General features: G+C 42.4%; 1 protein-coding gene across 1 annotated transcript in view; it reads left to right on the top strand.

The window, feature by feature from the left end:
• Nucleotides 1–26,526, top strand: part of LOC122815970 (zinc finger protein 808-like) — a 336,165-nt gene that overhangs the window by 224,575 nt on the left and 85,064 nt on the right. The window contains exon 3 of the mRNA XM_044088854.1: nt 15,240–15,362. Within this exon, the coding sequence (XP_043944789.1) occupies nt 15,240–15,362 (123 nt within the window). The remainder of the gene's footprint in view (nt 1–15,239; nt 15,363–26,526) is intronic.

Raw genomic sequence — 26,526 nt, 5'->3', positions numbered from 1 at the left:
CAGAGAACAGAACCCACACTGTGTAGGGGAGAGGAACAGTGTCATAGAACAGAACTGACACCATGAAGGGGAGAGGAGCAGTGTCAGAGAACAGAACCCACACTGTGTAGGGGAGAGGAACAGTGTCCGAGAACAGAACTGACACCGTGAAGGGGAGAGGAGCAGTGTCAGAGAACAGAACCCACACTGTGCAGGGGAGAGGAACAGTGTCCGAGAACAGAACCCACACTGTGCAGGGAAGAGGAACAGTGTCCGAGAACAGAACTGACACCGTGAAGGGGAGAGGAGCAGTGTCGGAGAACAGGACCCACAATGTGCAGGGGAGAGGAACAGTGTTAGAGAACTGAACCCACACTGTGCGGGGGAGAAGAACAGTGTCAGAGAACAGAACCCACACTGTGTAGGAGACAGGAGTGGTGTCAGTGAACAGTTTCAGAGAACAGAACCCACACTGTGAAGGGGTGAAGAGCAGTGTCAGAGACTAGAACCCACACTGTGCGGGGGAGAGGAACAGTGTCAGAAAACAGAACCCACACCATGTAGGGGAGAAGAGCAGTGTCAGAGACCAGAACCCACACTATGCGGGGAGAGGAACAGTGTCAGAGACCAGAACCCACACTGTGTAGGAGACAGGAACAGTGTCAGAGAACAGAACCCACACTGTGCGGGGGAGAGGAACAGTGTCAGAGAACAGAACCCACACTGTGCAGGGGAGTTAAACAGTGTCAGAGAACAGAACCCCCACTGTGCGGGGGAGAGGAAAAGTGTCAGAGAACAGAACCCACATTGTGCGGGGGAGAGGAACAGTGTCAGAGAACAGAACTCATACTGTGCGGGGGAGAGGAACAGTGTCAGAGAACAGAACCCACACTGTGTGGGGGAGAGGAACTGTGTCAGAGAACAAAACCCACACTGTGTGCGAGACAGGAGTGGTGTTAGTGAAGTGTCAGAGAACAGAACCCACACTGTGCGGGGGAAAGGAACAGTGTCAGAGAACAGAACCCACACTGTGTGGGAGACAGGAGTGGTGTCAGTGAACAGTGTCAGAGAACATTAAGGTGACTGGCAGTGCTCCACAGGGCTCAGTGCTAGGATTGCTTTTGTTTGATATTTGCTCCTTTAACCTACAGTTGTAAAAACCAAGACCAGTGGTGAACCATATTTGCAGATGACTAAGTAGACTCCTTATCAAATTCCACTCTGACGCACAGGTCCTCTAGTAGAAACTTGTACTTATAAATTCTTGCTGTATTGACCATGGGAATAAATTAATAGTTAAAAGAATGCAACAATGTGGTATTTGGCAGACAAACAACACCCCCCTTGTAACATTGACACTGCTCTGCTTAAAAATGAGAATGTAACTAGCGATCTGGAAATGTAATGCCGTTAGATTGCTGATGAACTCCTAGCTTTCCCAGAGTATCTGTCTTAATCAATCGCTCCATCTCCGAGTCCTGTGTCCCCTCCCTGTGGAAAGAAGTTTACACTCTACCTATACATAAAAGTGGCAACTCCACTGACATCTCTAATTTCAGGTCAATCATAATCTTGCCCCTCTCTCAAAAATTTTGGAAAAATGTATCCACAAACAAATTATGCAATACTTACTTCAGGAAACCTACTTACTCCCACACAGCATGGTATTCGCCGCAAACATCGCACCACAACTGCACAAATATCTTTCTTAAACACCATATATCTTGCTTGAGATAACAATAAACTGGTCTCCTGTCTATTCCTGGACCTCTGCAAGGTCTTTGACATGGTCTCCCACCCTCTTCTTCTGGCCAAACTGGCTAAGCTTAATTTCTCATCTTCCACTATTTCCTGGTTTCCAGCTATCTCTCTGACTGCCTTCAATCTGTCAAATGGCTCTCTGCTTTATTCCTTCCCATCCCAGTAATGATGGGAGTACCCCAAGGATCTGTCCTAGGTCCACTACTCTATAATATTTTCACTAACTTACTACATACGTCTTGTCCACAGTTGTCACTTATTCAATAGACTGATGATTCTACAGTCATCAGCATCTCCGACACTCCCACTGACCTCTACTCTCAAACCCAAACATCCTTTCCTCCATTGAATCCTGGCTCTGCAACAACAAAGTAATCCCTAACCCTAAGAAAACTAAGCTGTTACTCTTTCTTCCAAAAAATCTCTCGAATCTTAAATCTACTTTTACTCTACTCTCCAACAATAACACTGCTGTCACTGTTGAACCAAGTACAAAACTACTAGGTGTCACAATTATATGACCAACTTAAATTTGCTGTACATGTATCTAACTGTATTAAAAAGACACATCAAAAGCTGGGACTCCTATACCGAAATAAAAAGTACTTAACTTCCAAGGCAAAAACAACCCTATCACATGCATGCCTCCTTCCTAGTCTATTCTACAGCTGTCAAATGTTTACCAGTTTGAACTCCACTCTCCTAACCAAACTCAAATCTACCTACAATAAAGTGGCTCGATTTGCTGCAAAACTTACTTACCAGTCTCACCACTGTCTTTCACTTAAACAACTAGACTGGCTGGAATTACCCAATCACCTCCTCCTATCTCAACTACAGATTATTCACCCAATCCTTTACCAGCACTCTTACTGTCCTAACCTTACCCCTGTTATCTCTAAATATTCCCCCACTGGACCTCTGCATAGCTCAGACCAAGATTTGTTACAAATCTATAAACCCAAGACTAAAATTGGTTGCACCCTCTACAGTTACAACCCTGTGATATCCTGGAACAAACTTCCTTTAGAAATTAGATCCCTTAAACACCCTTATCAATTCAAAACAGCCTCTAGAGAATTTGTGAAAACTGTCTGGTCTTGCCACTGCACTCATCCTCCCTAAGATGCTTTCCATGCATAATAGAGTCCTTTTTTAGCTCCCTCCCCCTCTGCTATGCTGTCCTCCTGTATAACGTCTCACCTTCCCTTTTTTCTTGCAGAACCTTACTACCCCTTTCCCAAACAACCTACATTCTAGTATTAGACTTTCTACCTCCTTTTTACTTTATCTCGCATACTCCTCACTTCTGTCCCTTAGTCTCTCTCTCTCTCTCTCTCTGTCTTGCTCTCTCCCTCATTGAAACCTTATTAGCCTGAATGTCGTATAAATTTTGTATGCACAAATATTGTACTACCTATGTATTTATATATCCTCATTATCAACTAACATTGTAAAAGCTGTACTCTTTTTGCATGTAGCTGTATTGTTAGCATTTTACTTGTATCTAATTCCTATTTCTGATTTACCATTAAATTGTATTTAATCTTTTCACCCCGGTACTCAGCTGAAAATGAGCCACTAGGCTCAGTTGGACTAACCCGGTCAACAAATGTAAAAGAAAAATAAATAAAATAAATTATTGTAGCTCCATTTTGGCCTTGACAAGCTTTTCTCCTCTTGTGGATTCACCTTCTGGATAAGCATCTACATCTTTGAGCATTCAGAACCCTGCTCCGTCACCTCTCCAGGAAGTCTCATCTCTGCACCTTCATTCCCTCAAACTGACTGTGTTTCCTCCACTTCCATTGATTGCTGGGGATGCTATGCACCCTACAAATTTATCCAAATCATCACTGTGCTGAGATGCCCATCCTGATTAAAACAGGGGAAAGTGGCATTGATTTGTAGCATAGGCATGTGCCAGAAGATTGGACCCCTTTTCATCTTTGGCTCCAGTCATTCTGGATTACTTGTATCAAATCTGCAATTCATGTTTAGTTTCTCATCAAACTGAATATGTTGCCTATATCCAATTTCCCAGCAGAGCTTTAATGATAGTTTTCTGAGATATCTTAAGGTATAAAAGAAACATTTTATGTGTTAATTCTCTGTTTTAAGAGACCACTGCATCCATGGAACCTGAAGTTTGTACTGCAGAAATCATGAGCTGTCATTAATATCCAGTCTGAATTACTTACCCTGGAAGACTGTCTTTTTGGTGGTGATAACGTTATAGATGGACATGTCAGCTTTAGAGGCATTATGCATCGATTTTCCTTACTTGATTGTCATGAAGAAAGGGTAACACTTCATACTGAAGCTTCATATTGAATGTACCTACTGTGACTAATTTAAATCAGTCAGCCAACCTCTGGGTCTTTTTTACAAACTATTGCTTATCTCTTACTTTGTCTAGACATCAACAGGCAGATTAGATTCTACTTGCATAGAAACAACTACTTCACAAAGAATCAGTTCTGTGTTTTGTTTGCACAAAATAAGCTGTGACACAAAAGTTAAACTGACTGGCAAGATTGCTTACTGACTGCATTAAGTTTTCTGATGGAAAAAGCTTCCTCTGCCTCTAAACACTCATATATGTAGAGCTTTTACCACTTCTAAGGCCTTCTTTGCAATTGCTTTGGTGGATAATATTTGTGCTGCTACAATTTGAACTTCTCTGCTTTTACAAGACAATGTAAATCGAATGTGGTATCCAGGGAATCATCTTCATTTGGGGCCATCACTTTCATGAGATTTTATAAACATATTTATTAAATAATTTCAACTGAAATAGTGATTCAGGTACATGCTTTTTAATATAAAAGAAATGAAACTATAGTAAATGTTTTTCATTCATTCTACATATGTTAACCTTTTAACATTAATTCAGTCCGACGTTACATATATGTTGTTCAATTCCTTTCTTCCCTTAAACCTCACTCCTCATGCTAAATATTATTCTGTATGTGTTGTTCCCACAGGTTCCATTTACTTGTATGTAACTCTCGCTTTCCCTGAAGATTCTACCGCCAGTCCTTTTAACTCTTTTACAATATTGAGTTCTATAATTACCGCTAATTTAGCTTTTGATTTGTAACAATCATTTTTGTGGGCGCTTTTACGTTAGACTTAGTAAAGCCCAGGCACTTTAGAGCTTATATTCCTGCTGAATGTTCTCATTAGTTACAATTTCTGAAAAAAATCTACGTCATTTTTAAAATCTGTCAACTAAATGCATTACAAGAACACATTTCCAATTACCTCAGTCTTTCCCATCACATCTCCAGCGTTTGTCATTAACCTGAAAAACAAAATCTCTGAAGTCTCAAGGTATAAAATTACTATGCAAAAATCCTAAATGTTCTGGACTTTTTCGCATACTTGAGAGATGTACAGACATCCTCCTTTTGTTCTTTAGTAAATTGCCTTTCCAGCCTCTCTTCCTAAACTTTTCTAATATCGTGTGATTGATTCTTATAGTTAGTTATCATCATCATTACTGGACGGTGCAGTGGTGCAGCGGTAGAGGTGTTGCCTCACAGCAAGAGGTTCTCTGGTTCGATTCTCAGCTGGGTGCTTTCTGTGCAGAGTCTGTATGTCCTCCCTGGGTTTGTGTGGGTTTCCTCCAGGTGCTCCAGTTTCCTCCCACATTACAAAGACATGTGTCTGGAGCATTTCTCCCCGGGCCTCCATTGAAAATTGGCTTGTTCCAAGTTGGACTTCCCCATTTAACAAGTGTTAAACAAATAAAATGTGGTAATATTTTATATGACACAACAATCCATCTTTAAACAGCTTATTCTGTTGTAGATTCAACAGAAAATGCTACGATAGGTATTTCTGTTATCAGTCCCACATATACAAGGCAGTCTCTAACCTACAGTCCAGACTTCTGCTCGGTCCCACTCATTTAACTTTCGCTCCCTAGTTATTTACTCCTATACCTTGTCTCCTTTGCTAATTTTCTCCAGTAAATTCCAGCTCCCTCTTGCCTTTCTCTGCACTATTACCTGTGGTCATCCCTACTGGTAAAATCTCCTTAGCCATTCCTTTGTTGGCTTAGATCCCGAAATACATTCTGCCAATGTATAAATATAATTTCTACATGGTTGTTATTAAGAATCTGGGTCCAAAGTCCTACTCTCTCCTTATTTTACACCCCCCTCCCAGTTTCACCATCATGATCCCCTTCCTCTTTGATTTATAATTTACAGCTTATGCTACATAAATGAGCCTTAACTGTGTAGATGTTCTTAGAGTTTCACTGTTGCAGTCATTATATTTGGGTTATCTGCCTGCAGGTAGCTCTCAGCCAGCCTGATTATCAAAGTCTTGGGTCCTGCATCGGATGCTGTCTCTTCTTCCATGATGTCAGGTAGTCAGGGGTATAAAGCATGCAGCCAACACCATTACATCAGTCTTTCTTGCTGTGCGGTGCCCAAAGCAGAAACAGTTCGCAAGTACCAGTTGGCTGACTCCTGAAATTTTCGTTTTCGAGTTTCAGAACCGAAGTCTTCAAAAAGCTAAGTACCCCGTTGGGGATCCTTTTTCTTGCTCTAAATCAATGTCAATAAAAGTTAACAATTGTATTACCTGTGGAAAGCAAATACCTCATAAAGATTTTCATTCGTACTACATTCCTTGCTTAGGCCCAGACCACAACGTCCCTCGCTGTCAGTTTTGTGCCTTATTCAATCCTCAAACTATTCATCGTCGGTCCATTTTTGCAGCAAACTATTTCGGTACTCGGTTTAATTATCCAGAAATGGCTTTGGTAAGCCATCCGACTACCGACATTCTGAAAAAACGTAAAGATAAAGACAGAGACAGACCACATAGGTCCAAAGCTGCCGACAGCGCTTCCATTAAGCTAGTTGCCAGTTCGCTGGCACTCAGTAAGGCGCTTTCACAGCCCCTGATACCTGCTACTTCAGATTCACAGGCCTCTACTGAGACCCATTCGGAGTCTGGTATGCTGTGAGATGCTTCTTTGACTATGGAACCTGCAGATGTCTCAACCTTGGATGGGTCCGGAGCTGCTGTGCAGGCACCGGCTTCTGAGGGTGTATTCAGGCCTACGGACTTGCATTTCAAACCGATGCCATCTTCTTCTTCAAGGCCTAAAACTTGACCCATGCCTAGAACACCAACGTCCAAACCGCATACTCAGGCCCATATGCCTAAAAAACAAATTATACGAACGGCTGAAGACCTTATTACTCTAGTTAGGGGAAGCCAGCCTTCTCCCTCTAAGAGACCTAGAACTGATTTTCCTTCTGATTCTTCTGATTAGGATTCTGAAATTTCTGTTTCTTCTGATGACCAAGATTTGCCCTTATCTACCTATGAGGATTCTGATGCAGAGGACTCCATACCCTCTGCTTCCCCTCCAAAAGATTTTTCTTTTGGTGAAACCTTGCATACTCTTAGGGAGCATTTCCGCTGGGAAAGCCAGGATTACTCTGACTCCAAAAAGAGGCTTAAGGAATTCTTACTCCTACCTCAACACAGAACTTTAGCTATTCCCTCCTGTACAGGACATTGTAGGTGATGCCTTCTTGGAATCTAGCTTGGCCCCAGACACTTTACCTCCAGCTCCCAGAAAACCTGACCGGTATTACAAAGTACCTGACTCTCACAAGTGTCTCTTTAAGAATCCTACTGCGGACCCAGAGACCATTTCACAGGGACCCAAAGGCATTAAGGCTACTACTGCCAAAAACCCTACCCCCTCTGATAGAGATTCCAGGGCCCTGGACAGATGGGGTAAGAAGGTATACACTTCTGCTACTTTGGCCATTAGGGCCTTAAACTGCCAGTTTCATATGTTAAATTATCAGCAGCATATTATTGGACTACTTAAACAGAAAATGATGTTGATTCCTGACTCTGCTGAAAATAAAGAATTACAGGATTTAATGCATTCTGCTGAACAAGTTGGTAAACACACTTTGCAATGTGGTTTTGACTCTTTAGAAGCATCTTGCAGGGCTGCTGTCACTGGGTCTGTTTTTAGAAGGCATGCTTGGCTTAAGGAGCAAAATTTGCCAGATCATGTTAAAGCTAAATTACTGGATGCCCCCTTAAACCAAGACCGCCTCTTTGGCAACAAAGCAGAAGAAGTTCTTAAAAAGATGGAGGAAAAAGCTAAATCTATGCAAACTGTTAAAGATTTCCTGCACGTACAGCCTCCCAGATTTAGTAGGCATTGGCCTTCTAAGAATTGGTCCTTTCCTGTCTCTTCCAGGCCTTCTCAGTCCAAACCCAGGAACAGCAGACCACCTAGGCTACAGTCTCAATGTACTCACAGACCTAAGCAGTGGGGGGGGGGCTCCTATTTCCAAAGCTGGAATTAGTAAGACACCCCCCCATGGTAAACTGTCACAATGACTTAACCTTAAACCTTCCAAGCCCTGCTCAACTGTGCTCCTTTAGGGGGAAAGATCGCCCTGCATGCATAAAACTGGGAACTCATTACCCAAGACAAATGGGTTTTAAATACAGTTTCCCAAGGATGCAGATTTCACTTCCACTCCATAACAACCCCAAACAGTTGGCCAGACCTACCCCCAAATCAGCGGGCAGAGGCTTAACAGCAGGTTCTCTCTCTTCTAAGTATCAGGGCTATTCAACCTGTCCCAGCAGAGGAATGGGGACAAGGTTTTTACTTAAGACTTTTCCTGGTACCCAGAAAAGACAACTCCTGGCATTCTATCCTGGTCTATTCTAAACACCTTTTTGGTAATCCCAAAATTCAAAATGCTAACGCTTCATCAGCTGCTTCCCATGCTAAGCAAAAATGCCTGGTTGGCAACATTGGACTTAAAAGAAGCTTACCTGCACATCCCAATAAGAGAATCTTGCAGAAAATACCTATGCTTCAGAGCAGACAACATGCACTGTCAGTTCTCTGCACTGCTCTTTGGCTTATCTACTGTGCCCAGGGTATTCACAAAGTGCCTAGCTCCAGTCATTGCATTCTGCAGGCAAAGGAATATTCAAATATACCCTTACCTGGACGATTGTCTAATTCAGGCAGAAAGCCAGGACATGCTATTAAAGTATCTGGCATTTGTAAGGAAACTGCTAACGTCACTGGGGTACACCATAAATGAAATGAAATCTCACCTAGTACCCTGCCAACAAATTGTATTCCTGGGAGCAAGCTTGAACACAACTTCCCAGATGGCCTACCTCACGCCAGAGAAACAAGTTTATTTGACAGCCTACTTCAAATTACTGGCCACAAAGACCCAGCTATCTGCAAGGAAAATACTGCAAGCCCTGGGGTTCATGGCCTCTTGCATCGTACTAATTCCATATTCAAGACTGCATATGAGGAAACTACAATGGTATCTAAAAAACCTATGGTGTCAACATTCTCAGGACCTGGAATCAATGATTCCTATCATTCCTTGTATAAAGACAGAGTTCCTTTGGTGGGCATAGGCCTGCTACCACAACAAGAGACTGCCATTCACTCTACCCCCTGCCACACAAACCCTAACAACAGACGCATCAGACTATGCATGGGGGGCTCACCTGACAGGGCAGTGCATTCAGGGCAAATGAAACCTGAGTCAAATGCACCTGCATATCAATCAAAAATAAATGTTAGCTGTACAGAATCCTATGACAGCCTTCAAGGACCACATTCTTCCAGGACAATTATTGGTAAAGACAGACAACACCCAGTTAAGTGGTACATAAACAAGCAGGGGGGAACCCACTCGCACCCTCTCTGCAGACTAGCCATGGCTCTGTGGAACACAGCCTTGAGCTACCTCATGCACGTACAGGCTCAATTCCTGCCAGGAAAGCTAAACACACTGGCAGACAGCCTAAGCAGAAATCTCATGGACCCAAACGAGTGGAAACTGGAACCAAAGATATTCAACATTTTGAGAAACAAATGGGGGAGCCCAGAGATAGACCTGTTTGCCTCCCCTCGGAACTACCAATTGAACAAATTCTGCACAAGGACTTCCCACAGACAAGCTTGGAAAGTGGATTCCCTGTACTTCACCTGGTAAAGCCTCTCAGTTTATGCCTTCCCCCCTCTGCCTCTCCTCTTGAAAGTTCTGCTAAAGATCAAACAGGACAAACCAAGGACAATTCTCATTGCACCAGACTGGCCACGCCAACACTGGTACCCCCCCTTGCACAGTATGCCACTGCTGGAACCATGGCACCTGCCTCAGACCCCGTCTCTGCTGTCCCAGCAGGAGGGCCAGATTCTGCACCCCCAGCTTCAAACCCTGAACCTTGCAGCCTGGCGAATTACCTGAGCTCTCCAATATCATCCCTCAGTAATCAAGTGCTGGATGTCATTCTGGAGGCAAGGAGGCCTAGTACTAGAAAATCCTATGCTGATAAGTGGAAAAGATACTGTTCCTGGAGCCAGACTCAGGGGATGGGCACAGCAGTGCCCAGCTTACTGCATATTCTTCAATACTTAACAGAGATGCTCCACAAGGGCCTTTCCTTCTCATCTGTTAAAATTCATACCTCAGCCATTTCAGCACATTACAATACTGAGCCACCCCTCTTCTCTTACTTCCTGCTGAAGCAATTCCTCAGAGGGGCCACAAATATAAGACCACCCAGAAGAGCCCCTACTCCGGCCTGGGACCTTAACTTTGTATTGAAAAGCTCATTCTACCTCCTTTTGAGCCAGCCACATCTGCAGAGTTGAAGTTCCTTTTTTGGAAAACAGCCTTCCTTCTAGCCATCACTTCAGCAAGAAGGGTGTCTGAATTACAGGCCCTCATGGCAGTGGATCCCTTCATCATCTTCCATGCAGACAGGGTGTCCCTCAGGACCAATCCTTCCTTTATGCCCAAGGTGGTATCCAGTGTGGCCCTTAATCAGTCCATTCATTTCCACCCTTCTTTTCTAATCCACAGAACAAAGGAGAACGAATATTGCACTCTTTGGATGTGCACAGACAACTTAGATTTTATTTGGACAGGACTAAGCCTCTCAGGAAAACTGAACGGCTGCTAGTTGCCTTTGCTGCAGGGGCAGAGGGGAAGGCCATTTCAAAGCAAACCATTTCTAAAAAGTGGATAGGCCATTGCATTCATTTCTGCTATAAGCACCATGGAAAACCTACCCCACAGGGGATAAGATCACATTCCACCAGGGCTGCATCTACTTCAACAGCCTTTCTCAGAGGTGTTCCTACCAGGGACATCCTAGAAGCTGCTACCTGGAGCTCTGTACATACCTTCAACCAGCATTACCGCTTGCCTATTTTCTCTAAATCCAGATCTGGTTTTGCCACTGCAGCATACCTCCCAACTGTCCCGAATTACTCATTTTTTACTGAGTTTTGGGGTCCCAGTAATGGGGTGCCATGATTCCCGAGTGGCACCCCTTCATTTCCGATTTTTTAATTCATTTTTTCACTTTATTTTTATTTTTCGCGCTTTGAGCTGACGTCATCGCGTGCGCAATGACGTCAGCTCGTCAGGGCTACCAGCCTATCAGAATCGAGATTGTGATGTATTTTCAGGTAGTTTGCGAGTGGGAAGGATTTTATTTATGTTGAAACGCTTTACGAGCATTTATGGTGAAATGGCATGGATTTAGTAGTCAAACGGCATGGAATGGATTTATTTTTTTTAGTTAGAAGGCTGGACGAACTGTCTGCAAGGAGTGGTAAGGAGTTATCGCTCGAGTTAATTTAGGAAAGGTTTTGTGACACTGATTGCGTTTTCTTTCTGTTCACTTTGTAGTTAATTGCCTGGGGGAGAAGCCTGTCTGTAGACTGTATCTCTACTCATTGCTGTTTGCTGCCTTATTTATTAAATGCGATTTATTTGATGCCTAGTGTTCAGCTCAATCGCCATGGCTTTTGATTTCCTGATTCTGTATATGAACAGTGCTTGGCTATATAATTTATCAAATTCATAGCTTTTCTTAAGAGAAGTGACTAAAATATCAGCAGTATCAATTAACTTCTCAAAGTGAAATGGTTTAAAAAGAATATTGTAATTTCATTATATTTTATTCATATCAGCAGCTTTGATTAACTTGTGTTTTTAAGGTTTTAACAATGTCAACACAGCTCTTTTTTGTTGCATTGAAACACAGTACTTTTAAAGTAACTTCAGACAAAATATTGGAAGCTACCCCTTCTAGTTTAAAATCAACAGTTCTGTTAATTCTAAGCTTTTCCTGCTAGCATTTGGACTTGTATTTTTGTATTAATACTTCAGAGGCATTTTCTGACTTTATATACATCAGCTCTTTTCCTTTCAAAACCAACAGCAAATGTTATTTTCATATTTTCTCATACTCCTTAACAGCAAACATTTTTTCAAGAAACATTTTTTCCAGTCTTAAAAACTGACCTTTTCTACCACATATTTTCCAAAATGAATTATAAAGCAGGATCATTTTTATCTTGTGTGTATCTTAATATATTAAACAGAGTTTGGATTTTAATTGAGAATTATTCTGGTTTCTATTCTCAATTTCTGGCATAGTGAATGTAGTATTGTTTGTTTATTCATTTATTGCTTTTATTGACTGAAAAAGTTCAAATGGGTGGAAAACTCCTTTGTAGCGGAGATCCAGGGAGAAAACTTTCACAAGAGACAGAGAAAATAACATACATACAGAGTGTGATGAATCAATTGAATATATAATAATTGTCCAGGTTTTTTGTGCTAAGAGTTGAGAGCTATGGTGAGAAGTGAGAACTGAATTTGTATTCCCTCATTATTGGCTTTGTCCAGGTTTTTTGTGCTAACAGGTTGAGAGCTATGGTAAGAAGTGAGAAATTAATTCACTAAATGATAGCCATTAAGTTTCAATCTTCCTACTTTTCAGGAAGCTGCTGATTTGGTATAGTGGTATGTTCTGACCCTAGTGCATAGGGTATTGTCCTGGGTTCAAAACTTGCCAGTGAAATGCATGGTGGTAACACAACATTTTATTCTAGCAACTTTACAAAATTATGCAAGCAATGTTTAAAATGTGTCCCTGGTTTTTTGATCTTTTGCGCCCCCCCCCCCCCAAAAAAAATGAAATTGAAAATAAGTGTGAAACGCTGTGCAAGATGCCTATGGCTTACACTACTGCCATTTTATTTATAGTGTGGGTATGGAAGTAGACTTTTATGATGGAAATGTTTTGAATTGGGCAGTTTTTTCATTATTGGTTCATGCGTTTTGTTTCATTGCCTACAGTATAGCCTACTGGAAAAATGTTCAAACAATAAATTTAAAATGCGCTCTAACAAGTGTGTTGTATAATACAACTTGTATTATACAAGGAATATAATTTAATAGTCTGGAAGGTGTATCCAAGAAAAGAACACATGTATGTTTCTTGTTTTGTGTGCAAAGGGACAATGATTTGAAAACAGCCCAAAGGTAATCTTTATCCACCACTGACCAGATGCATTTTCTTTGGATGTGGTGTGAGTTTCAATGCTGAGTTTCAAGGGCAGAGAAGTTTTAATGCCAAGCCTGTTTTCATTGTGAGACATTTTTGCTTTGTTTACCAGATGTCTATTAGTATTTCTGCATTGTTTGCGTTTGAAAGCTGGTACCCCACAATTCCATTGGAGTGGGTGGGGCTATGCAGTTATGTATGCAAATTAGATATTAATCAGCGTACAGATTTGTACCTATTTTTCATGGGCCTTGCCCAGATTTTTGATGTTTGCAGGTTAAGAGGTATGCACTGCAGTCTTGCAGGGCTTAATAGCTGGTCCTAATGCTCTCTAACTGCCTCCTCCCTTCCTTAACTTTGGGAATCTACCCAAATGTAATGACTGCAACAGTGAAACACAAAAAACATAGTACAGTTGTGTACACTTACCATAAATGTAGATGTTCGAGTGTATTCACTATTGCAGTCCTGGTTACCCTCCCTCCAGCCCCCTGACTTCTATTGGCTATAACTTTCCTCTGGTTTACTGTATTTTAGCTTTCTGGTGTATTTGCTTTTTGTTGGAGGTGTAACCTTGTATATATTTGCTTCCCATTATGGGGAGACCTGGCATCTGGGGCAAGAAAAACTGATGTAATGGCGTCGGCTGCATGCTTTATACCCCTGACATCATGGAAGAAGAGACAGCATCCGACGCAGGACCCAAGACTTTGATAATCAGGCCGGCTGAGGGTTACTTGCAGGCAGATAACCCAAATGTAATGATTGCAACAGTGAATACACTCGAACATCTACATTTATGGTAAGTGTACATAACTGTACTTTCTTAAGTATCCCTTCATGTCAGGTAATCGTACACCACGTTGTTCTGTGGGGAGAATCAACTTATCCCACTTAACTTTTGCCCTCTTCTCTCCCCAAATAAATTCTTTCGGCTGTTTATTAATAACCATTCACAACTTCTCAGGTTGGTTGAAAATATACCTAATATGTATATAGAATTGAAGACAGTAAAAGCATTTTCACTGCTTGTATTTTACTATCCCTATCCTTAATGGAAAGCTTCCAGTTTCCATTTTTCTGTTATTGTTTGCTTAGTCTTTTCACACATATCATTAGCTGCAATAACAGAATCTTTATAATCCATGCACCTAAATGCTTCATTTTGTCTTGTCCCCAGTTAGGTGCTTGAGCTATTCAACAAGGATGTCCAAGAGTGAGGGCAGTGAATTCTGTAGGTGAGATTGAATGTGACTAGTGATCCCCCTACCCGCTATATTGCACTCAGTGCAGCTTTGTACAGGAGTGTGCTGGGCTGTGTAGCATTCTGTCATTTAAACTTAAGAGAAGTTTGCGCTGAAACTGAAACTGCCATTTGACGGTAATTAGTGAGGAACTGCTCTCTTTGTAAATGCCCAGGAATTAGTGGCTTTTACTTCTTCTCTTACCAAGAATATTAGTGGCACCAGTTGCAAGCAGTTCAAGAGAGTGGAACAGGTCTCACAGGTCCTTTTAGTTTCTGCAGGTTTTGCAGGGAGTTGGTAGTAGCGTCCTGTCCCTTTTCTCTTTTCTCCCTTAACAAGTAATGTTTAGCACATTTAGTTTGTGCTACAGACTCCAATGGGTTAACAAGTATATCTAAAAAGCAGCACATTGTAGGTCACTATCTTACAGAGAGAGCTTAAAGTCTTACCCAAAATAAAAATTTAATAGAGATTTAAAAGATGAGTGTTTACAGGGTGCAAATGGATTTTGGTCCTTAAACAAACATATGATTAACAGCAATGAAAGAGCATTTTTTCCTCTGGGACTTCTAGTAATATGCCTTATTTTGTTGTGTAGTATCAGTTTGTTGTGGGTCAGTTATCTCAGCTGGTCTGTAAATCCTAGTAATTGTTGTTAATCCTTTGTAAATTAATATGTTTATGGTTAAGAAGTTTGTAATCAGATTTTAAAAATGCATTTCTGGTGCTGCTGTGCTTGAATCACTAGTTCTAGCGGTTTTATGTAATGAGCAGAAGTTTTCAATATGACTAGTCCTGCATCAATCCTTTTTAATTTTTAACATTTCTGCTCTTCTTCTGCAGGGTACAGTGTCCCAAAAGAACAACTGTTGTTACTGCTTGAAAAACACGATAAAGTTGCACATGATCCTATGGAAGAAGAAGAGATAACTTTTCAAAAATATGTTTTTGGTGATCCCCCTCGCAGTAAGTATATGGCTGAATTTGGTCTGGTTTCCATTTGTTTTGAGAATATTTTAAGATTCTGGAGAAAGGCAGGGTGAAGTAATAAATGTATGATGATGCATCAGAAGAGAAAAGGTTGAATATTAGTTAATGACACTGCTAGGTCATACAGCGAATGTCTACTTCAGCTAGGAGACAAAGTAGGGACAATTGGAACATGGTCACAGCTACAAGCTTCTGGCAGATGCGATTGAAAAAAGGGAAGTCTGAATGAGGTGGTCAGAGGCAGAATCAGAGGCGTGCAACCAAAAGGCACAGTGTGTCAGGTTAGTGTTAACCAAAGAGACTGAACACTGAGGTGTACAAAACAATGGTGCATTGCAATGCCCCGAATTTCCAGGTAGAAGACCAATACATGTAACTCCATATGAATTGCAGAAGGGAGTCAGTTTTGAGCACATTGTGGATGCTGCAAAGCGCACTTTTGGCTAACATTACCATTGTAACAACCTCAGTAAGAAGAGTGCTAATGCTGTTTGAAAAAGCACAAGCGAACAGCAACGGAACAAGGGGCAAAAATGATTTGTTGATTTGTGTGACATGAATCTTTCTAGGATGGATCAGAACATATGTTACACAATATTACCTGTGGCAGGCACCATTTGTAAAACTACAATCCACTCTGCTACAGGCCCCATGAAGGCTCAGTGTCTCTCCAGTAAGTGTTTTACAACTGTAAATGCCTATTTATGTTGAATTGTATTAGACATTTTACAACTGTATATGTTTATGTTGAATTGTGTTGGACATCTAATATGTTTTATGCTTTATTATTGATGTTACTATGGCATGCACCAAGTTGTTTCTAGTATAATAGTATGTATGGTCTATTTGCATAGCTGCACCTTGTTCACTAATGTTATTCATGTAATAGTGTTGTGTGTAGACAGCTCATACTAGTGTCTAAATTATTTCTATAAGTTTGTGCTGTTACTGGTGGATAGAATCACATTAGAGAACCACGACAGATTGCTGCTCGCTATATTTTTATCTGTGGCTGCATAACTGTTTGGTTTTTGTTTTCTAATGTTCTTCCAATTGGCTCAGTATCTGCATATACTAAGTAGTGGTTCAGGACATTGTCCTGTATGTGGTAGCTATTTGCTCAGTGTGTTTTTTATAATCTTTATAATATATATTTACCATCTCAAAAGTGCTTACTCCTCTCTGTACTCTTCTTTTCTAGACCTAACACCACTCTTAAGTATTCAACTGCGGTACCACCTTTAACATTCCTATAAGAAAAGTGCAGTCCGGGTCTGAACTGTCTGCAAACAGCTACAGTTAACTTTGAGTATGTGTCTAACTGTTTGAGCCAATCTTCATTTTCCCCTGGAGAGCACTGTGCTTTGGCTGTAAGCAGCCCCCCACCACCACCACCACCATCACACACACACATCTTCCACTTTCTCTTATTCCCTTCTGTTAGCAAATAGTATCCATAACTGACCAATACTGTGTGTTTGTTTATTTAAACTATACCACAGTAGCCTACTGATACAAGGTTATCCTGGTTTTCCACCTGAGAAATTAAGACAAGACTTACAGTTTCAGAGCAGTCATTGGTCAATTGTGATTGTTCTTAACACATACTTGTCTTGCTTTGTGATTGTTTCCAGCCCCTCCTACAAGAACCTAACAGGGTCTCTACCTGCTTCACTCCGCACCCTGCCCCCTATTCCCTCCCGCCCCCAGTGGTCCCACGTTTATTGCACTCAAACCCCTCCCATCTTTCCAATAGCCAACCACAGCGCTAACCCAACACTACCTCCTCCATATTCCCTCTACTATCACACCTCCTCAACTGACATGTACAAGTATACCTTTCCTTTGCTCACTGCATGCACTCTCCTTGCATATCTTACATCCTACCAAAGCTCCATCATTCCCCCACTCAAGCACTACCACTGTACTACTACACACACCACCACCCATGTCTCACCCATACTCAGCTCCCCTCCCACCAGCTCAAGAACCATCCCTATGCACCCCCCACATATTCTACCAACTATATTACTCAAACGTAAAGCATCCCTACAACTTAACATAGTAACCCTCCCACCATACCTATTACTCACAGAGAACAATCATAAAATTTCCCTTATAAACAAACACATTCAAAAACTGAGAAAACTAATAATCTCATGCATATCAAAACTAGCCCTAAGTGGAGACATCCAGCCCAACCCTGGCCCTACCATCTCCAACCCCAATCCTCATAATCAGACTAGAAATCACAACTTCTCCCATATTACAGCCAATAGAAAGCCAAGTGACTTCCTTCTACTAAGCCTAAATATTAGAAGTATATCCAACAAAGTCCATGAACTCCATGTCACCATAGACTTATACTCCCCAGATATAGTCGTCCTGACAGAAACCTGGCTAAAACCTCACATTACCAGTGAGCAAATACTCCCTACAGGTCACGGCATACTAAGAGTAGACCGGCAAAACAAAAAAGGAGGTGGTGTAGCTATAATATTTAAACAACATCTAAACATCCAGATCTTAAAGTCATCAGCTCCACAAATAGGCAATGAAGAAATAATATATACCAACCTCAAAATTAACCGAAACAAAACCATCAACATAATTGGATGCTACTTCCCACCTGGCCAAAACATCCCTCCACTAGAAAACCTCCTCAGCTCTACCCACCATCTCCACCAAGAAACTATCATCTTAGGTGATTTCAATATTGACTGGCAATCCTGTTCTGGCAACAATCCAGCCCATCATGTACACCTTCATGGCTTCACCCAACTAGTCCAGTCACCAACAAGGATAAATAAAAACTCCAGCAAGCACTCTACCCTGGATTGGATACTAGTCAGTAAGAACCCCCAGTCCTATATAACAGGCTACTTATCAGATAGCCTCAGTGATCACTCCCCAACATTCCTACTCAAAAAATACCTGTACCAAGCTAAACCTGTCATCTATCGACAAATACGTAAAAAAATAAACTTTAACCCACTCACATTCATCTCATCCCTTAAAGAATGTAACTGGCATGCTCTAAAGTACCTCATTCTAGATGACGCAGTTGAATCTTTTAATACTACCTTCCTGAACATCCTTAATTACCATGCCCCCATAAGATTTTCCAGAACCAAAGCACAACCCTCCCCATGGCTAGAGAAAACCACTAAGTCAGAAATGAAAAACAGGGATAAAGCCTGGGAGCACTGGTGCAAAACCAAAACCCCCTCAACTAGACAGAAATTCCTAGAACTACGCAATAGAGTCAAAATGCTAATAAAACGGGACAAATTCCAATACTACCAGTCTGCCCTAGACTCCTCACAACACAGCCCCAAACAATTCTGGTCCTCCATAAACACCATCCTCCACCCAGGTAAAGTCAGTACCCCTCCTCCTAACATCCCTCACTCCTCAGAAAATATTGCTACCTCATTCAACACACACTTCACCCAAACCATACTATCACTAGCTAAACAACACAACCCCCCCTCCCCTCCAACCCACACCTTCAACTAGTAATCTCCCCACTGCCTTCTCTTTTTCTCCTGTAACTACCTCCAACATAAAAAAACTCTTAACTAAACTTAAACCCACCAAATTAGCAGCAGACAACCTCCCAAGTGAATACCAACAAATCGCAGCTGATGCTCTGGCCTACCCAGTATCCATCTTGATTAACCGATCTCTGTCAGAAAGTTACGTTCCCACATTGTGGAAAGTCTCACATATAATTCCCTCCACAAAGGCGGACCCTCTGCAGAACTAACCAATTACCCCATAGCTATTCTCTCCACTCTCCAAAATACTAGAGAGATGCATACACTCTCAGGTCTCACACTACCTCCTTACTAACAACCTCCTTTCCAGTACTCAGCATGGTTTCTGACCAAACCATAGCACCACCACTGCCTTACTCTCCTTTATAAACACTACCCTTCAGCATAAAAACAATGGCTATCTCTCCTCTGCTACTTTCCTAGACCTGTCTAAAACATTTGACATGGTCCCACACAAACAACTTATCTCTGTCCTCAATAACCTATCCTTCTCACAATCAGTCACCAACTGGTTTCAGAGTTACCTGTCTGACCGCCAACAATCCGTTGTATGGCAGAATGACACATCTCCCCAACTACCTGTCTCCATAGGGGTTCCCCAAGGATCCATCCTTGGACCCCTACTTTTCTCTGTTTACACCAATAATCTAGCCTCTGCCACCAAACATGGCACACTCATCCAATACGCAGATGACTCTGCCATCATCTGCTCAGCCCAGTCCCTACCCAAACTGCAAAAAGTCACACAGGAAGCCTTTTCCTCTGTTGAAACATGGTTATCCGATGCCCAATTAATACTCAACCCAAACAAAACTAAACTACTCATCTTCCAACCCACCAAACATACTCAAAACAACTCTCACTTTTACATCACAGCAAAAGACAACACCACTATATACCCAACTGAACACACCAAATTGCTAGGAGTGGAAATAGACAATAAACTAAAATTTGACATTCACATATCCATGACCATAAAAAAAGTCCACAAAAACTAGGAGCATTATACAGAAATAAACAATTTCTCACCAAAACAGCAAAGATTTCAATAGCAAATTCCCACCTTATCTCCACCCTACTTTATGCCTCTCCAGTATATACCAACCTAAGGCAATGTGATCTAAACAAGCTAGAGACCTGCTACAACAAAATTGCAAAATTCGCCACAGGGGCACCCTACCGTAGTCACCACTGTCTCTCACTTGCTGAACTGGGCTGGCTTGAACTCCCTCACCTCCTTCAGTGGTATCAACTCTCACTCACCCACAAACTAGTAAACCATCCACTAAATGTCCCATCTCTCCAGAATCTACTCCAACCCTATCGCACCACCAGACCACTAAGATCCAGCAACAAAAATCACTTGCAGATCACTAAAGCCAATAACTCTGCTGGTGATGCACTATTCTCTTGCGCCATAGCCAAATTATGGAACTCACTCCCACCCACAATTACCTCATGCACCAACTTCAAAACTTTATTAAAAGCGCACCTAAAAACATGCTGGCTATGCCCTTGCAACTCCCACTCTAATATCATCCACCCCATCCAACCACTACCTTTCTTTCATTTCCACTAACTACCTTGATTATAGCAAGCTCAGATGCTTATAAGCCTAGTACTTATTATACAGCAAGAACTTCTCATTGTTACATTTGTTAATGCCTGTTATGTACTTCACAGATAAAGATTCTAGTTGTCTACTGATGTACTATGTTCTTCATCTGTAAATATGTTGTAAGTAATTTCTATGTTAAATTGTTAATCACTATGTAATCCAATGTAACTACTGTCTGTTTATTTTACTGTGGAGCTTTTCTCCCCGGGCCTCCCCTGAAAATGGACCCACGTCCAGTCAGACACTCCCGGTCAACAAATTTAAATAAAAATAAATAAATAAATAAATAAATAGGTTCTCTTTGTAGTATTACAACTGTCACTTATTTGCTGAAACTGATAACCATCCAGGTTAGGATAATTCTTGATGATGTTCATCGTGCATACAGCTGCAGTCATAACAGATGGGTTTTCCTGCCGTCAGGCGGGTCCTCGGTCGGACGAATTCCAAAGTCTAGGTCCGGCGTCAGATGTCGCCGCTTCTTCCCTGACGTCAGTGCGACAGGGGTATAAAAGAACCAGCCGACACCATTTTCTTAAGTCTTTCTTGCCATGCGGTGCCCGAAGCAGAAGCAGTTCGCAAGTGCCGGTCGGCCAGCTCCTGAGATTACGAATATTTTTCAACGAAGACTTCTTGAAAGCTAAGTACCCCGTTGGGGAAACTTTTCTTGCCTCAGACCGATGTCAGACAAAGTTAATAATTGCATTTCATGTGGGAAGCAAATACCGTATAAGGATTTCCATTCCCTCTGCATTCCTTGCTTAGACCCAGACCACGACGTCTCGGCCTGTCGTTTTTGTGCTACATTCAACAGACGCACTATTAAGCGTCGGGTGGAGTTCGCCCAACACTATTTTGGCAAAAAGTTTAATTACATTATGTCGTCGGATACTCCGACTCCAGTTTTGAGTAAAAGACGCAAAGATAAGGACTAACATACGAGGTCTCCGACTTCTACCGACACCATGCTAAAGCAGACTACAGGTGCTCCGGTTCTCGGCGAGGCGCCTACACAGCCCCTGACTACTGATGACACTTCATTAGCAGTGTCTTCTGTGCCCGAGGTCGCAGGCTCTTCGGCCCACACCCCGACTACAGATACCAAAGCCACTCTTGGCGGGGAAACTCAGAGTTTAGACAGGCCTGCCACCTCTCAAGGTGTCTTCAGGCCTTCTTCTTCTTTTTCCATTAAGGCTTTCACTAAATCTAAAGCAGCCATGCATACTAAAAGACAAGCTCCACAGGGCCCCACTCAAGGCCCCATGCCTAAAAAGCAGATGCTCAAAATGGCTGAGGATTTGATTACTCTTATCAGGGGTTCTCAACCCCCCTCGGACAAAAGGCCCAGAGTGGAGGAAGAATACCCTTCCTCGGACCAGGCCTCCATTACTTCAGAACATTCTGAAGACCAGGAACATTCATACTCCCCCTTTGAAGATTCTGATGCAGAGGAGTCCATTCCCTCTTTCTCCCCCCCTGAGGATTACTCTTTTGGGGAAACCTTACATACCTTGAGGGAACACTTCCACTGGGAAGGCCAAGAGTACTCAGACTCCAAGAAAAGGCTCAGGGATTTCCTCTTGCTCCCTCAGCACAGGCCTGTGGCAATACCTCCTGTCTTGGACATACTAGATGATGTGTATTCAGAGGCCAGCCTTAACCCAGATTCTTTACCTCCAGTTCCAGTCAAGCCTGACAGGTATTACTGGGTTCCTGATTCACACCAATTCCTATACAAAAGCCATGCGGCTGACCCAGAAACTATTTCACAGGGTCCCAAGGGAATTAAGGCCTCCACTGCCAAAAATCCATTACCTTCAGAGAGAGATTCCAGAGCTTTAGAAAGGTGGGGGAAAAATGTATACACCTCGGCCACCTTAACCATGAGGGCATTAAACTGTCAGTTCCATATGTTAAAGTATCAACAGTTTTTGTTATCTCAGTTGAAAAGCAAAATGTCACAACCTGAACAACCAGACTTGAAGGAGTTGCAGGATTTGTTGCATAGTGCAGAGCAAGTGGGTAAACATACCTTGCAATGTGGTTTTGCTGCTTTAGAGGCCTCATGTAGAGCTGCTGTTACAGGATCAGTCATATGTAGACATGCTTGGCTCAAAAAGCAAACCTTACCAGATCATGTCAAAGCAAAATTACTAGATGCACCTCTTCAAAAAGATGTATTGTTTGGTGTTAAAGCTGAGGAGGTATTAAAGAAAATGGAGGAAAAGGCAAAATCAATGCAAACAGTGAAAGATTTCCTACAGGTACAACCACCACGTTTCAGTAGAAATTGGCCTTCAAAAAATTGGTCCTTTCCAGCCACGGACAGACCTCAAAGAGGTAGATACAGGCGCCTGAGGGGTAGAGGGCAATCTCAAGGATCATTTAGAGGCAGACAATGGCAAGCACCAACACCAAGAGGTGGTAAGGATAGTTCACAGCCATTCAGAAAGCAGAACCAATGACTTTCCCCTTTGCATGCCAAGCAAGGCTCAAATGGCAGCACCTTTAGGTGGAAAACTGGCATTATTTTTGAAAAATTGGCATATTGTCACAAAAGACAAATGGATCCTGGACATCATAGACAGAGGCTACAGATTCCACTTTCACACCCTTCCAAAAATGAGAGGCATGCCAAACCTGCCACACAATCAAAGGGCAGAGGCACAAAAACAAATTTCAGATCTCATGGACATGAAAGCTATTCAAGAGGTACCTGCACAAGAACAGGGTCTAGGTTTTTATTCCAGACTATTCCTGGTACCAAGGAAGGGCAAAGATTGGAGACCTATTTTGGACCTATCCATCCTAAACACATATTTGCTCGTACCAAAATTCAAGATGCTCACATTACAGCAGCTTCTTCCCATGCTGGGCATGTAGTCTTGGCTGGTAACACTGGACCTCAAGGAGGCATACCTGCATGTCCCAATCAGACAAAATTGCAGAAGATACCTCAGATTTCTTGCAAGTTCAACCCATTATCAATTCTCTGCATTGCCCTTTGGCTTATCTACTGCGCCCAGAGTGTTCACGAAATGCCTGGCATCAGTAATTGCCTTCTGCAGACTTCAAGGGATACAAATATACCCATATTTGGACGACTGCCTGATCCAAGCGGACAGCAAACACATACTTCTGAAACACCTGGCGTTTGTAATAATGTTGTTGAATTCTCTGGGATACACAATCAACAAAAAGAAATCAAGACTAATGCCCTTTCAAACAATAATTTTCCTGGGTGCCAGCTTGAATACAAACACCCAGATGGCCTACCTCACGCCAGAGAAACAAGGGCAACTAACTCAATACTTCAGAAAACTGGCAACCCTCACCAGGCTGACTGCAAGGAAAATCCTGCAGGCTCTGGGATTCATGGCATCTTGCATCCTGCTAATCCCATGTGCAAAGCTGCATATGAGGAAACTTCAATGGTACCTAAAAAAACTTATGGTCTCAACACAGCCACAGTTTGGAAACAATTATACCACTGATTCCATGTCTTCAAAAGGAATTTCTGTGGTGGGCTCAAGCATGCCAAAGAAACATAGGTCTCCCATTCTGCAAGCCTCAAGCAAATCAAATCATCACAACAGACACCTCGGACTACGCCTGGGGGGCGCACATGACAGATCGGTGCATTCAGGGCAAATGGTCACAAAAAGAAAAGCACCTACACATCAATCAAAAGGAAATGCTAGCAGTAATAAATGCTATTATGGCTTTCAAAGACCTACTGCATCCAGGCCAGCTATTGATAAGGACAGACAACACCACAGTGATGTGGTACATAAACAAACAGGGAGGAACTCATTCCTATCCCCTATGCAGGCTAGCCATGTCTCTATGGAACATGGCTCTGGAATTACAAATCCAACTTCAAGCATAGTTCCTGCCAGGCAAGGAAAACACGCTGGCAGACAACCTGAGCAGAAATATGACAGATCCACACGAATGGAAGTTGCATCCTCAAGTTTTTACAAAGATAATTCAAGCATGGGGAAGGCCAGACATAGATCTCTTTGCCACCCACAGAAATTACCAATTGACAAAATTCTGCTCAAGGACCTTTCATCCACAGGCCTGGAAAGTGGACGCACTCTCTTTCAGTTGGACAACAATGACAGTTTATGCCTTTCCACCTCTTCCTCTGCTGCCCAAAGTTCTATTAAAAGCCAGAGCAGACAGACCAAAGATGATTCGCATTGCTCCAGACTGGCCAAGACAACACTGGTACCCACTCCTGAGGAGCCTGACGCATTCCCCACCATGGATCCTGCCTCTAATGCCTCTTCTATTGACTCAGCACAACTTCAAAACTCTTCACAGTTAGCTGAAAACACTCAATCTAGCCGCATGGAGGATTCCTTAAATTCACAACAGACCCTACTCTCCAAGGAGGTGCAGGATGTCATTTTGGAGGCCAGAAGGCCTTCTACTAGAAAAGCCTACTCCGCAAAATGGAAACGGTTTTGTTCCTGGAATCAGAAAAAGGGTCAGAATCCTGGAATACTGAATTTACCTCAAATATTACAGTATCTAGCTGAGATGCTAAGCAGTGGACTTTCATTCTCCTCCATCAAAATCCATGCCTCAGCCATTTCTGCAGAATACAACACTGATCCTCCTTTATTCTCTCACCCCCTCTTAAGACAGTTCCTCAGAGGGCCTAAGAATATAAAACCCCCAAGGAAGCAACCAGTACCTGCTTGGGACCTCAGTTTCATTCTAGAAAAACTGACCCTGCCTCCTTTTGAGCCAGCTGCTTCAACAGAGCTGCAATATTTGTCATGGAAAACAGCCTTCCTTCTGGCTATCACCTCAGCACACAGGGTTTCGGAACTACAAGCCCTCATGGCTGTGCAGCCTTTCATCATTTTCCATCAGGACATAGTTTCCTTATGAACCAATCCATCCTTTATGCCAAAGGTAGTATCCAGGGTAGCCTTGAATCAGGCTATCCACTTACCTGCCTTTTACCCTAATCCACAAAACAAAGGAGCGAGATTAATACATTCCTTGGACATTCACAGACAGCTCCGTTATTATTTGGACAGAACAAAGCCTTTCAGAAAATCAGAGCAACTCTTTGTGTCCTATGCTACAGGTGCTCAAGGGAAGCCTATTTCCAAACAGACAATCTCAAAATGGATAGCCCACTGTATACGCTTTTGTTACTCTTTTCATGGTAAAACTGTACCTACAGGCATCAGATCTCACTCCACAAGTGCCACAACTACCTCTGCAGCTTTCCTCAGGGGGGTTCCTACCAAAGATATTTTGGAAGCAGCCACTTGGAGTTCTGTACATACTTTCTCTAAGTACTATCACCTACCATTATACTCCAAATCTAGAGCGGGCTTTGCCACTGCAGTCTTGCAGGGCATCCTGGCTCCTCCTAGTTCCACTTAGTGCCTACCACCCCTTTTTTAGCTTTGGGATTCTACCCATCTGTTATGACTGCAGCTGTATGCACGATGAACATAGTACAGTTTTGTACCTACCATAAATGTAGATGTTCGAGGGCTAATACAGCTACAGTCCAGGTTTCCCTCCCTCATTCCCCTATTGGGACAGGCCTAATGGCCAACACCTCCTCATACAACCTCATTGGGGTATTCTTTTATGGTGTATTTGCTTGCAACTGCTGATTTTTGATTATATTGCATTGCATTATTACATAAATTTATGTTTTGCCTTCCTTCTGGGGGCACCTGACATCTGGGGCAAGAAAAACTGAAGAAAATGTCGTCGGCTTGTTCTTTTATACCCCTGTCACACTGATGTCAGGGAAGAAGCGACGACATCCGACGCCGGACCTAGACTTTGGAATTTGACCGACCGAGGACCCGCCTGACGGCAGGAAAACCCATCTGTTATGACTACAGCTGTATTAGCACTCGAACATCTACATTTATGGTAGGTACAAAACTGTACTTTCTGCTGAAGACAAACAGATGAG

The sequence above is a fragment of the Protopterus annectens genome, chromosome 11.part0 (assembly GCF_019279795.1).
Source record: "Protopterus annectens isolate FY-2018-M chromosome 11.part0, PAN1.0, whole genome shotgun sequence".
NCBI lineage: Eukaryota > Metazoa > Chordata > Ceratodontiformes > Protopteridae > Protopterus > Protopterus annectens.
Note: the sequence above shows the minus strand (reverse complement) of the source record. Positions and strands in the feature narration are given on the sequence as shown.